This window comes from Phascolarctos cinereus, unplaced genomic scaffold (genome assembly GCF_003287225.1).
Source record: "Phascolarctos cinereus isolate Bilbo 61053 unplaced genomic scaffold, phaCin_HiC Scaffold_4;HRSCAF=312, whole genome shotgun sequence".
NCBI classification, from domain to species: domain Eukaryota; kingdom Metazoa; phylum Chordata; class Mammalia; order Diprotodontia; family Phascolarctidae; genus Phascolarctos; species Phascolarctos cinereus.
In genome coordinates, this window is record NW_027555847.1 from 95,579,925 (window position 1) to 95,593,979 (window position 14,055).

Below are 14,055 nucleotides of genomic sequence, written 5' to 3' on the forward strand. Positions count from 1 at the left end.
CATCTCTGGAACAAAGAATTAAAAAGAGAACCATGAAGTTAAACAGTATTAACTGGCATGTAAGTCAAGCCTGTCAGAGTATGCTGTGTTCTACCACCATAGACTCCCACTCATGCAAAGAATGGAGCAAAGTGCATTCTTATATCTCCTTTAGGGGCCAGGCTTGGTCTTATACTTACACAGTGTTCAGTTTTGTTGTTATTGTTGCTTATATGTACATTGTAGTAGGATTGTTTTTCTTCACTTTCTTCACTTCACGGCTTATTCACTTTTCAGTTTATATATCTTTCTATGCTCTTCTGTGTTCATATTTGTAGTTTTCATTAGCATGGTAATATTTCTTTTTTTTTTTTTTTTTGGCTAGGCAATTGGGGTTAAGTGACTTGCCCAGGGTCACACTGCTAGTAAGTGTCAAGTGTCTGAGGCCAGATTTGAACTCAGGTTCTTCTGACTCTAGGGCCGGTGCTCTATCCACTGTGCCTTCTAGCTGCCCCCACACACAGTAATATTTCATTACATTCCTGTACCACAGTTTATTGATAAACACCTCTTTGTTTCCAGTTCTTTGCTAATACAAAAGTACTGCTACAATTATTTTGGTGTATTGGATTTTTTTTTCTATCTTTGACCTCCTGGGGCATATGCCTTTTAGTAGGACCTCTGGGTCAGAGGGCACAGATAATTTAATCACTTTTTTTTATTCATATAATTCCAAATTGCTACCTAGAATGGTTGAACCAATTCACAGCTTTATCAAGAGTATGTCAGTGTGCCTGTCTTTCCACAACCCTTCGATCTTGATTATTGCTATCTTTTGTCGTGTTTGCTGATATGTTGGTTGTGAAGTGAAATCTGAGTTGTTTTGATTTGCATTTCTCTTAATAGTGATTTGGAGCAGTGTTTCAAATGGTTGTTAATAATACAAAATTCTTTTGAGAATCATTTATTCATATTCCTTTTTAAAGTCAGCTATGATTAGAGTGCTAGGTTTTGAACTTTCTAGTATACTTTTCATAAAATATTTTGTCATAGAATCATAAATTCTCAAAGTTGGAAGAGAAAACAGAAATAATCTAATCCATAATCCCTATCCTACCTGATAAGGAATCTCCTATTTGATTTCCTTGGCAGATTGTTATCCAGACTTTGCTTGGGGTCCTTTGTTTTATTTTTTCTAATTACAAGTAAACAGTTTTTAAACATTCATTTTGTAAAATTCTGAGTTCCAAATTCTCTCCCTCCCTCCTTGAAAAGGCAGGCAATATGATATTGATTATACACGTGCAGTCATGTAAAACATTTTTAGCCACATTATAAAAGAAAATAGAGACCCCTTCCCTCCCAGACCAAGAAATAAGAGTAAAAAAAAAACCCAGTATTCTTTTTTTACCCCCAGTATGCTTTGATCTGCATTCAGAGTTTATCAGTTCTTTCTCTAGAGGTGGATAACATTTTTCATAAGTCCTTTGGAATTGTCTTGGACCATTGTATTGCTGAGAATAGCTAAGTCATTCAAGCTGATCATTGCACAATATTCCTGTTACTGTGCTCAATGTTCTCCTGGTTCTGTTCATTTCACTTTGCATCAGTTCATCTAAGTTTTTCCAGGTTTTTCTGAAACCATCCTGCTTGTCAATTCTTATAGCACAATAGTATTTCATCACAATCATTTGCCACAACTTGTTCAGCCATTCCCTTGGGGTCCTTTATTGATGGATTTAGGAGTACAGGGATTCTCTCTTATCTAAGCTTTATGTTTCAGCTAAGGTCCAATAGAAGTCTCTGCACATAATAGTCATTTAATAAATGTTTGTTGAACAGATAAAAGTCTTAGAATGGCTCAGTCTTTTAAAGCAGTAAGCATTCTGAGAAGAGAAAAGCTACATATGAGTGTGCTGTATTGAATGGTAGATGAGAAGAACAGCATGGCTGGGGAGAAGAAGTGGTGAGAGATCGTGGGTATAGTCTGTTGAGGCTGTGAAAATCATGCAGAAGAAATTAGATTTGATATGATTGGTAACAGGTAGCAGCTGAAGGCATTTGAGTCTGAGACATAGTGTGGTGAAAGCGATACTTTAGGAGTATTAATGAAACCGCCACAGATATGCAGGCTAGATTGTAGGAGGCAGAAACTAGGGAGAAGGGAGGCTAGCTCGAAGCTCGAAGGTCATTGCCCTTGTCAGTATCTTGTAGCCATGGTTGGGATGCCATGGGACTTGAAAACTGAGGGCTCACCCTGATGGCATGGGGCTGGCATACCAAGCCCCTAGCTAGCCTCCTGGTGTTCCTATTCCCAGACTCCTTCTCTCTGATCACCTGTTCTAATTCCCTGCTTTCCCTTTTTATAGCTTGCCAAGGCTATAGAACTATTTCCTGGTTCTGTCTTCTCTGTGGGGTTTAGTTTCCCCTCCACCCCTCTCTCCACCCCACAGTCCAGACCACAGACTTAGACTTATTAGGGCTGGGATTCTTAACCATGGCTCCATAGTCTGAACTTGGATGGGGAAAAAATTTACATCTTTATTTTCATTAACATCTAACTGAAATTTAATGTTTTTTTTTTTAACTTTTGCAAAAACATTATTCTGAGGAGGGCTTCACCCAGGTCAGGGGTCCAGGGCACAGAAAATGTTAAGAGCTCCTGGACTAGGGCATCTCTTAATCCCAGAACCCATACTGGGTTGAAACCTGCCTCCTTCTCTATTTTTGATTAATTTACCTTGGGCTTTCTCCCCTAGAGATGCCCCAAGTATCTGCCCCCAGGGCCCTGTAAAGGTTCCTTTGGGGGCAATGGAGGAGAGTGTAGGGAAATTGAGAACTCTGTAATTCCATGGTTCTCTTGCCTGGTAGGTGTGGGGAGAGGGGAGGCAGTCCTGGAGTCCTGGGAGGGTTGCAGTAGCCTACTCTGGAATGCTAGTACCCTGCTCCCCTCCCCCACCCCCACCTCATTGGAATGTGTGTAGTGGCAGTCCTCCAAGCTAACTTCGCAGCCTCTCAGCCCTCTGTGGGGACAGTGAGGGGAAGGCCTGAGCACAGCCTCCTGTGAACCATAATGACCTTACTAGGGGTGGGGTGGCCCTGCTCCCTCCCTCCCATGTGCGGTGTTGGGATAACCTTCAAGCGTCTTCTCCATCCTTGCTGACACTGGCAGGGAGTGGTGTTGTAACCTCAGCTTTTCAGACTCATTATGTGTTCTTTCTTCAGCCCAGGTGACCTGATCCATACTGGCCATGCTGCTGTTTGCTTGCTTTGCCTGCTGTACCAGGTAAGTCCAGCCCATGGCTGCACTTGACTTTATGTAGAGGGTCTGAGTTAGTGGAGCCCAGAGGCAGAACTCCCTAGACCTGTATTTGTCTGCTGTGAGAGCCAGAGGTCATGTATCCTGAGGGGAGCTGGAAGGGTAGCAGTCCCCTGGGAGATCTGAGGGTGTGTGTTCCACTTAGAGAGCTGGTCTTAGTGTTCTCTAGGGGAACTGGGAGCTAAGGGGGAGATGAAGAAGGTAATGTGTACCTGGGGGAAAAGGAAGAGTAGTATACTTTGGGGGAACAGGGAGAGTAGTATTCTTGGTGGGAGCTGCTGTTCACTGGGGGAGTTGGGTGCTGGTGTTCTCTGGGGAAGCTGGTGTTCCCTGGGGGAGCTAGGAGCTGGTATTGCCAGAGGGGGAGTCAGGATTGTGGTTTTCCTCAGAGGAGAGGGGAAATCGTGTCTCCTGGGAAAAGTGAGAGGCAGTGTTTATGGGGACTTTATGTACTTCACCAAAGTTCTGGCACTACTAAGCTCTAGGCCCCCAAATGTTCCATCATCTGTCACTAAATCATTGGCCTGCCTTCCTGAGCTCAGCAGGTTCATTCCTTTGCCAGCTCTCCCTCTTTTCTGCTTCCCTCTCCATCTGACAGTGGTCTATTCCTACTACCCCTAAGCCTGCATTGTTCTCTTTGATCAAATCTCTATCCATTGATCCAACTGATAGTCTTCAGGACCTGTGATTATTTACTTTCCCACACTGGGTCACTGGTCATGGTTAACCAGACTAAGCTCCGCCTGTCCCCCTCCCTCCCCCCTCCCTCCTGTTCAGCCTCTGCCACAGCTGGGCCGGATACAACATGTCCACATCCTTGTCCCTCTGTCCAGGAAACATGTCAAGTTGTGGGAAGGCTGGGGGTAGGATGCCTCTCCCTCCCCTCTCCTCCCCTGCCCTCTTCTCTGAGCCTCTTCATGCGTTTTATCCTGTTCCACACCTCCTGGTGCCCTGATGTGGGTCCTGGTTGTTTTTGTTGTTTGCTTTCCTGCTCCTTCGGGGGGAAGGAGGGTGAAGTGTTTCTCTGGTGCTTCTGTCAGGGCTTCCTCTGCCTCCCATCTCCTGCCTCCTAACCTAGAGAAGGGAAGGGGTAGGCCAGTACTGGGAGTAAGGATCCAAGGTTCTGATTGTAGAAGTTCCTTGGGGTCATCTTTCCATCCTCTGCCTCCAGGCAGGATGACCATACAAACTTGTGGCGGAGTCCCTTTGGTTTGATAAGTTTCCAATAAAGGGCTTGGTTTGGTTACCTATTTTTAGTAACATTTGCTACCCTTATCTCTCACTAGTTCTTCCTTCTGTGTAACCTAAATTCCTACTTTTTCAGGAATTCTTGTATCCCAATATTAGTATTCCTAGTATTGAGTCCTCTCACCTCCCTTTCCCTGAAAACAAGATGAAATGACATCAAACCAAACCTCTTGTAGCAAATAAGCATAGTCAAGCAAAATAAATTCCCACATTGGCCATGTCTATAAGTTCATGTTTCATTCTGAATCTTAGTACATCACCTTAATGTCATTTTCTTCTTGTTTTGACCTGAGTTAGAATATTCATCTTCTCTAAGTCCCTTGTCAAGAGGAAGACAATCTTCCAATAATCTCTAACTTTTCTCAGACTAAAACATTTCCTCCTTCTTCCCTCCTCCCCTCTTCTTATCTCCCACTCTTCAGCCTTCCTTTCCTCTCTAGATGTCCTTGAATTCTCCACATTCTTGGGCTCTGGGAAGTCTCAGGCTTCTGACCATGATTTGACACCTACTCTGAACTTCCCTCCCACCTCCAACTCTAGTTCTCCGTTGCTTTTGGGGTGTCCTTTCATTCTCCATATACTTGGACATGTCAGGGGAGACCCTGGGCTTCTGGCCATGACTTATTAACTTATCTAATTCTAAACCCAGACAGCTGATCACAAGGATCCTGATTTTTTTTTCTCTCCTTCTTCTCTAGTGAGTACATCCCTATGGCCTTGCCCCTGTTCTTACTTACTTATTCAATTCAATTAACTTTTTTAAGGGTCTGCTAGATGTATAGGGGGCAGCTAGTGGTGCAATGGATAGAGTGTCAAGCCACAAGTCAGGAAGACTCATTTTCCTAAATTCAAATCTGACTTTGGACACCAGCTGTGTGATCCTAGGCAAGTCACTGAACCTTGTTTACTTCAGTTTCCTCATCTGTATACATGAACAAGAGAAGGAAATGGCCAACCACTCCAGTATCTTTGCCAGGAAAACCCCAAATGGGGTCATGAAGAATCAGACATGACTGAAATGACGGAATGACAAGATGTATAACATCATGCCACTGTGGTAGGCAGGCCATGAATATTCTAAGACAAAAAGTAGACAGTGCCTCTCCTCAAGTTTACGGCTTGTTTTTGTGTGTTTGGGGGAAGCAACCTGTACATGGCAAAGCAATCTGAAGGTGTTGAGAACACAAGCAACTGGGAAGACTTTCGCAGATGTGATGGTACCTAACTGAAGCTTGGAAGGAAGATATGGATGCCAAAGGGTAGAGATGAGGGAGGAGTCCATTCCAGGCATGGGGAACAGCTTGCCCGAGAGCACAGGAATGTTGAGATGGGCAGCAGCTTAAAGTCTAGCCCCACTGATCAAGGGCATGAAGGAGAGTAATAGTATATGAGGATAGAAAGGTAGGTTCTAGCTATCTCTGGAGGGCCTTAAGCCAGTCAGTTGGACCACAAGCATTTATGAACCACTTACTATGTGCTAGGCACTGGAGATAACAAAGAAAGGTCAAAAATCCCCTGTCCCTCAAGGAGCCTTCATTTTAATGGGTGAAACAACTTATCTGTATCTAGGTACATACAAAAGTTATGCATTGTATATGAAAGTAATCTGAAAGAAGATAATAACAGCTGGGGGAACCAGGAAAGCCTCCCAACACAGCGGGGGAATTAGAGCCGAGTCTCAAAGGAAGTCAAGGCACAGAGGCAGAGCAATATGGGCATGGGGCAGCCAGTGAAAAGCCATGGATATGGGAGATGGAATGTCCTGTTGGAAGAATTGTAAGTAGTTCAGTATAGATGGGTCATCAAATTCATGGAGGGGAAGTAAGGCATAAGACGTCTGGTAAGGCAGAAAGGGACCTGGTTATGAAGAAATTTAAATGCCAAACCGAGGAGTTTATATTTATTTCTGGAGGCAAAAGCCATTGGGGCCCTGTGTGCAGGGATGGTGGTGACATGGTCAGACCTACTCTTTAGAAAAAATCACTTTGGCAGTTGAGTGGAGGAGGGCTTGGAGTAGGGAGAGACTTAAGGCAGTAATCTTGATGAGAGGTGATAAAGGCCTGAACTAGAGTCAAGGCTTTGTGAATGGTGTGAAGGGGATGTATGTAAGAGATGTTATGAAGGTAGAAATGACAAGATTTAGCAGCCAGGCAGAGGAATTCATATTTTTTTCTAAGAGGGGCCATAGGCAACCACTGGAGGTTTTTGAATTGGGGAGTAAAATGGTCCTTTGGGTGACTTTAGAAGATTTTTGTCAAGGATGGATTGGAGAAGGGAGGGACCGGAGATGGTAGCTTGGGCATGAAGTGATGAGGATATGAATTAGGGTGATGCCTATGTGAATAGAGAAAAAAGGAAATGTATATAAGAGTCATGGTAAAATCAATAGGACTTGGCAGTTGATTGTGTCTAGGGGTAAAGGAGAGGAGAGAGTTAAGGAAGAATATGAGGTTATGAAGCTGGGTGACTGGAAGAATGGTGGTGCTCAGCAGAAATAAGGAAATTTGGTTTGGGTGTTCAGGGCACCATGAAGTGTGATCAACTCTGCCATTGTTTTTAGATGGGTATGTCAGCATACTTCTCTATGGCCACAATGACCATCCCTGTATCCAGACCAGTAGTGGCTCCTCTTTGACTACTATACTCTTCTATGTGTGCAGTTTCTCCTATCAGAGTATAAGCTCCTTGAGGGCAGGGTCTGCCTTTGCTTTTGTATTTGTATCCCCAGGGTTTAGCACATTGCTTGGCACATAGCAGGGGCTTAAAAATACTTTTTATTCATTCGTTTGTGTTCAACTTGAGATGGCAGTCAGTGATCCAAGTAGAAATGTCCAGCAGGCAATTTGCAGGCCTGGAGTTCAGGAGAGAAATGAAGGCTGGATTTATAGATTTGACTCAGTGATGAAAGATTCTGGTTGAAAAGCTAGAGAAGGTCTCTAAGCAACAGATGGACTCCTAGAGAGGATAATTGCATCTGCATAGAGATGATAATTGAATCCATGGAAGTGGATGAGGTCACCAAGGAAGGGAGTATAAAGAAAAGGGTCCAGGAGTGAGCTTTGAGAGACACATGTTTAGGGGAAAGGAGATTGCTGATGGTCCAGTAAAGGAGACTGAGAAGTGGTCAGACAGTTAGGAAGAGGACCAGGAGAGAGAGAAGCTAAGGGAGGGGAGAGTATCTTGGAAAAGCTGCAGAGAAATGGAAGAGGATGAGGACTGAGAAAAGGCCAATGGACTTAGCAGTTAGTAGATCTCTTTGAGAGAGCAGATTCAGTAGAGTGATGGGGTTGGAAGCCAGATTTTAAGGCACTGAGAAGGGAGAGGGTGAGGAGAAAGCTGAGGTAACAGTGCTTATAAATATCCCTTTGTAGGGGTTTGCTAGTAAAAGGAAAGAGAGATTCAGGATGGCAGAAGGGAATGAAATGAGATTAGGGAGAGATTGAAAATGAATAAGTGGGTGTGATCAGTGAGAAAGACCTGGGAAAGGTGAAATCAGGGCCCAAGTAGAGGGCTTAGACCTAGGCCCTTTCCCCATAGGCCTCCTTATCCAGACTAATTGATCTCTCTCTCTTCTTCTTCCTATCTGCCTCCCCTCTCTCCTTCTTCTCTGTCTGTCTGTCTTTCATATTTTACTCCTCTCAGGTGACCATGCTTATCCTTGGCTCAGCTCTTCTGCAGCTGCTCTGGGCTGTGTGTGCTCCAGCCTCTGTGATGCAACAGTCCACTCTCATCTCTTTCATCCCCAACAACACTCGCCTTCAGCATCTGGTCAGGGACCCAAGCTCAGGGACCCTCTATTTGGGGGCCACCAACTTCTTGTTCCAACTGAATTCAGAGCTCACGCTTGAGGCCACGGTGTCCACAGGGCCTGTGCTGGACAGCAGAGACTGTCTGCCCCCCGTGTTGCCTCTTGAGTGCCCACAGGCCCAACCCACGGACAACCCCAACCAGCTGCTGCTGGTGAGCCCCCGTGGGCCTGGTGGAGATGAAGGGGCCTTAGTGGTGTGTGGGAGTGCACACCAGGGAGTATGTGAACAGCGACGCCTTGACCACATCGGGCAGCTCTTGCTTCGTCCAGAGCGCCCAGGGGATACTCAGTATGTGGCGGCCAATGATCCAGCCATCAGCACAGTGGGGCTGGTGGGACAAGGTCCAGCTGGGGAGCCTCTGTTGTTTGTAGGCCGGGGCTATACCAGCCGGGGTGTCGGAGGGGGCATCCCTCCCATCACAACCCGGGCGCTGCGTCCCTCTGACCCACAGGCTGCGTTCTCCTATGAGGAGACAGCCAAGCTAGCTGTGGGCCGGCTGTCTGAATATAGCCACCATTTTGTGGCTGCCTTTGCCCGTCGAACCAGCGTCTACTTCCTGTTCTTGCGGCGAGACCTGCAAGCCCAGTCCCGAGCCTTCCGTCCCTACTTATCGCGAGTCTGCCTGAGTGATCAGCATTATTATTCCTATGTGGAGCTTCCGCTGTCTTGTGGAGGGGCACCCTATGGCCTGGTCCAGGCGGCAGCTGTGGCTGTTCCTGGGATGGGGTCCCAGGGAGATGGCAGAGAGGTGCTGTTTGCTGCTTTTTCTTCAGTCAACCCTTCTGCTGCTGGTCGTGCCCCTACTGCTGGAGTCTCTGGGGCCTCTGCACTCTGTGCTTTCCCATTAGATGAGGTTGACCAGTTGGCCAACCGAACACGAGATGCTTGCTACACACGGGATGGACGGGCAGAGGATGGAACTGAGATTGCCTACATCGAATATGATGTCAACTCCAACTGTGCCCAGCTGCCTCTTGTAAGTAACCCTGCAGACCCTGTACCTTTCCCCCTCTGATGGGTGATTCTACTATCCCCTGGCCATTTCCTGTCTCTAAGACTCATCACAGGTTCCCATGACCTCCTAAGTTGTTGGGAATTGAGGGAGAGTTTTAACAGAGAATGTATTTGTTGATTGCTTCCTGTGTGCCCAGTGCTGTGCCAGAAGTTCTGAAGGTACAAAAGAAATGGTCTCTGCTCAAAAGAAACTGTCTAGCTGAGGTGATAAAGTACATGCACTTGAAATGGAGACTGATATCAGATTCTTGATAATGAACTGATGAGTTGTATGATACCGATAATGTGTGCTGAAATAATTCAGAGAGGGATGATGTTCGTATGAGCTGGAATAGGCAGAGGAAATATCATTGTGAAGGTGGAGCTTGAACTGGGACCTTGAAGAAGGTGTTGGATTTGTGTAGGTAGAAAAGGAGTGGGGACGGTATTCCACATTCCAAGGGTGAGGGGATAGGAATAGCATGAACAGAATGAATGTGGAGAAACAAGCCTGGTGTATCTATTAGGGGGATAGTTGGGGTTAGGGGAACAACTTAGCTGGTTGAAGAGTGTTTGTGTTGGAAAGAGAGGTTAGGCCTAGGTAGCACTGTAGTATGGACTGTAGCATGGAAGATCATGAACATTGGACTGAAGAGTTTAAATCTGGGCCTGTAGGCACTGGGGAGCCATCATAGGTTTTGGAGTAGGAGAGTAATGCAAGGAAAGTAGTGTTTTAGGGAAGATTTATTTGGTACTGTGAGTAGGACAGATTGGAGAGGAGGAGACCAGAGGTCAAGGAGATCAATTAGAAGGCTATCGTAGTAATCCAGCCACTAGTCAAGAAGCTGGACTAATAATAATAATAATAATGAGGATGATGATAACTATCATTTTTATGGCAGTTAACAGTTGGCAAAGCCCTTTCCTCTTGACAATCATCTTTCCTTTTTTTCAAAAAAAAATTTAAATTTTATCTTATTTTCAGGTCTACTTTCTTTCTCTCCCCATCTTCTTTCCCCTCTCCATTGAGAAAGCAAGAAAAATAAAGGCCATTACAAACACATGCAGTCAAGCAAAACAAATTCTGTCATTGGCCGTATTTAAAAAATGTCTTATTCTGCACTCTGAGTCCATTACCTCTCTATCAGGAGGTGGGCAGCATGCCTCATCAGGAGTCCTCTGGAATTGTGGTTGGTCATTATGCCACATTCCTTTTTCTCTACTGGGGTTGTGGCCTTGGAAATGGAGAGGAGGAGACTAATCTGAGAGACATTTGGAGGAAGAATGGGAAGTATAAAGGAGATAAAGAAAAAGAGAAGAGTCAAAATCAGCTTTAGGTCTTTGAGACTGAGGGAATGGTGGTTAGACAAGGGAGTTGGGGAGATTTGTTTTGGTAGGGAAGATGGAGTTTGGTTTTTGACATGCTTGAGTCTGAGGTGATGTTGGCCTGTGACTAGCTGGAAATAAGGGACTAGAACTTCAGTGATAGTTTTTGGGGGATCTGGAGATGTAGATTTGGAAGATGTCAGCACAGAGGTGAGAGTGAGAGCCTTAGGAGGGACCAAAGTCTCTAGGGGAGAAAGTGGGGCCAGCTCAAGTATGGCAGCATGGGAGTTCCATGGTAATGTGTACCACCTTCACTGTGTTGTGGGAGATTGGGGTGGGGCAGGGATAGTGGTAGGGAACCCTGAGATTCTTTCTTCATTCTCAAGTCCTAATATCTCTCTTTCCTTTTCCTTTCCACTTGGGGACTATGTTGAGGGTGGAGGTGGTGAGGATTGTTTTTGAGGGGATGGCTGTGGTGGTGGGAACCTTTAGCTCCAGTGACCACAATATCCTAGATTTTCCAAGAAGAGCCAACTTTAAGAAGAGAAAATACACTTTTTCATGAAGCTTTGCATAAAGGACATATAAATTTTTTTGGTTTGACCAATACCTTTATTTTAGGTTCAGAAAATATGGTTATGTCATCCTATAGATACTTAGTATCCTCAACAACTCTACCCACTCCCAGGGATGTTTAAGGCTGTCTCCGGCATGTGGAAGGAGCCACCTGGGGGTCCTGGGCTAGAGTGTGGTAGGAGTTGTGACCCCATCCTAACTTTCTTCCTCCTGCTAAGGATACACTGGATGCCTACCCCTGTGGGTCAGACCACACGCCCAGCCCAATGGCCAGCCGAGTTCCCTTAAAGGCTATACCCCTGGTGGAGTGGGCAGATGTCCAGTTAACAGCTGTGGCAGTCAGTGTGGAAGATGGACACACCATTGCCTTCCTGGGAGATAGCCAAGGGCAGCTGCACAAGGTGAGGTCAGGGACTGGGGACACCCATGGGAGAGTAAGGGTATATTGCTGTGTGAAAGAAGAAAATCTTGGGTTTCCTGATCCCTCTCCCTCTTTTTTTTTTTGGCTATAGTACTTTTCTGGGGAGCCTATTCTGGAATGTGTGATTTCTGATCCTGGGACCAAGCCCATATTCTTATAAGCTTCTGAGGCAGGGTATACTAGCTCTGATCCCTGGGACGGGCCATGTAACCTCTGATCCCAAGACTGGACCCCGGTGGTCTTTGATCTCTGATCTCTGGGTTTGGGGCTTACCCCTTTACAGTCCTTACCCTGTTCGCTATCCCTGATTATCCAGGTTTACTTGGGCCCAGAAGGTGACCATCGTCCTTATGCAACTCAGCTCATCCAGAGTGACTCAGCAGTGAGCAGTGACCTAATCTTTGACTGGGCCCTGGAACATCTGTATGTCATGACTCAGAACACAGTGAGTGATGGGACTAGGGCTGGGGGTAGAACTGGACCTTCTTTATGTAAGGAGTAGATATGGTGTAGCGGAAAGAGCATCAGACTTGGAGTCAGGACACTTCAGTTTGAATCCAGACTCTGATGCTTACTGGGCCACTCCAGGCAAGTCGCTTTACTAGTCAGGGCTCCAAATCCTTCATCTGTAAAATGGGGATAATATCCCACATCCAACCACCATCACAGGGTTTGTGGTAGAGGAAGTACTTGGCAAACCTTAAAATGCTATAGTGGTTTTTGTGATTATTTAGATCATGATTTGAATGACTCATAATGAAGATGATGCTGGGTGTGGGGAGCATAAAATGGAGAAGGGGAGGAGGCCCAGTGGGCAACATTTTTTTTAAACCTTTAAGTGCTATTGAAATGGAAATCGTTATGTCCCTGAACATGGCTTATTAGAATAGGGTTTGAAATAGGGGGTGGGGTGGGGTGAAGAAGAGTTCCAGCTAATTTGGGCCCTTAAAAGTGAATTTCCCTGGGGTGTCTGAGCTCCTTTGTGGTGACCACCTTGTTTCTGCAGGTAGTGAGGGTCCCAGTGGCCTCCTGCTCTCAGCATTTGAACTGCACATCGTGTCTGGCCCCCAAGGACCCCTACTGTGGGTGGTGTGTTCTTCTTGGACGGTCAGTGCCTTGGCCCTCTGACCCTTGTGGATTGCTAATGTGTATGGGAGTGGGATGGGGGAAGTCCCTCTCAGACACTAAGGGTCCCTGACCCTTGGAAGTTCTTCTGTGAACTCCAGGGATCCCTCTGATGATGCTCAGATAGATACCTTTCTATGGCCCCTGAAGATTACTCTGCCGATGCTAGAGATGCCCTAATATGTGGGTTTGGGACATGTGCTCAAACACCCGAGGCCCCATCCCCAGGAGGCTGAGGTAGAAATGTGCCTCGGACAGTCAAGTCCTTGTGGGGTCAGCTGGAGGAGATCCTTTCACTGCTGTGATGCCTGGAGGCCCCTCGCCCTTTGGAGCCCTCTGGAGACCCTTTGTGATCCTTATCCCTAGCTGAAGGCACTTAGGGAGTGATTGCTTTCCTCTCCATGACCCCTGTTGGCTGGTGGATGCTCTGTGACCCTCTGTGCTTCCTCTGTCTGGTCTAGGTGCAGCCGACGTTCTGAGTGCTCCCGAGGCCGGGGCCCAGAGCCCTGGCTGTGGAGCTTCAGTCCTGAGCCTAAGTGTCTACGAATCCAGTCTGTGAGTCCTGCCAACGTTAGCAGGGAGGAGAAGAGAAATGTAAGCCCTCAAGAGACGCGGGTGGGGGTGGTCTCTGAGGGCTCCAGAAGATGTGTACAGGGGAAGGGCTCCATGAAGAGAGGGGCCGAGGGAGAGACTCCATAGGCCGGGTCTCTTTGGAGAGCTCTGTGGTGGGGTAGGGAGTGTCTGCAGAGCATTCCATGAGGGCTTTTCTGGGATAATTTTCTCTTTTGGAGGGAGGCATATAGTAGAAGGCTCTGCAGGGGATAATCATGTGGGGACTATGCTAGAGGAGTTTCATGAGGTATAAGGATGAGTGAAGTGGTGTTTTCCATGTGGGATATGTTGAAGGGTCTTCCATGATAGGTATCTTGGGGAACCCTGTGGTGAGGCATATTCTGGTAGGGGGAGCTCTATGGATGGTGTCTGTGGTAGTACTCTATGGGTTGGTAAATGTAGGAGGCTCTGTGGGGAGTATTTATAGGGAACTCCATGGAGTTGGGTGATTTTCTTGGAGGAGATGATGGAGACCTCTTGCTGGAGGGATATCTGGCGGGTCATTGGTGACGTATGGGGACACTCCATGAGGAAGTGTGGGGAGTGTCTGTGGGAGGGTTTTATGAGGAGCTGTTTGTGACAGGCTTCTTGGGGAGTAATTGTGGGAATACCATGGAGGACATTTGTGGGGCTCATGAGGCCCCTTC

General features: G+C 46.4%; 1 protein-coding gene across 1 annotated transcript in view; it reads left to right on the plus strand.

The window, feature by feature from the left end:
- Positions 1 to 14,055, plus strand: part of PLXNB1 (plexin B1) — a 72,904-nt gene that overhangs the window by 14,986 nt on the left and 43,863 nt on the right. Inside the window, 6 exon segments of the mRNA XM_078152471.1 lie at positions 3,205 to 3,265; positions 8,189 to 9,331; positions 11,469 to 11,651; positions 11,988 to 12,116; positions 12,678 to 12,778; positions 13,258 to 13,390. Coding sequence (XP_078008597.1) covers positions 8,195 to 9,331; positions 11,469 to 11,651; positions 11,988 to 12,116; positions 12,678 to 12,778; positions 13,258 to 13,390 — 1,683 coding nt within the window. The 5' untranslated portion in view covers positions 3,205 to 3,265; positions 8,189 to 8,194.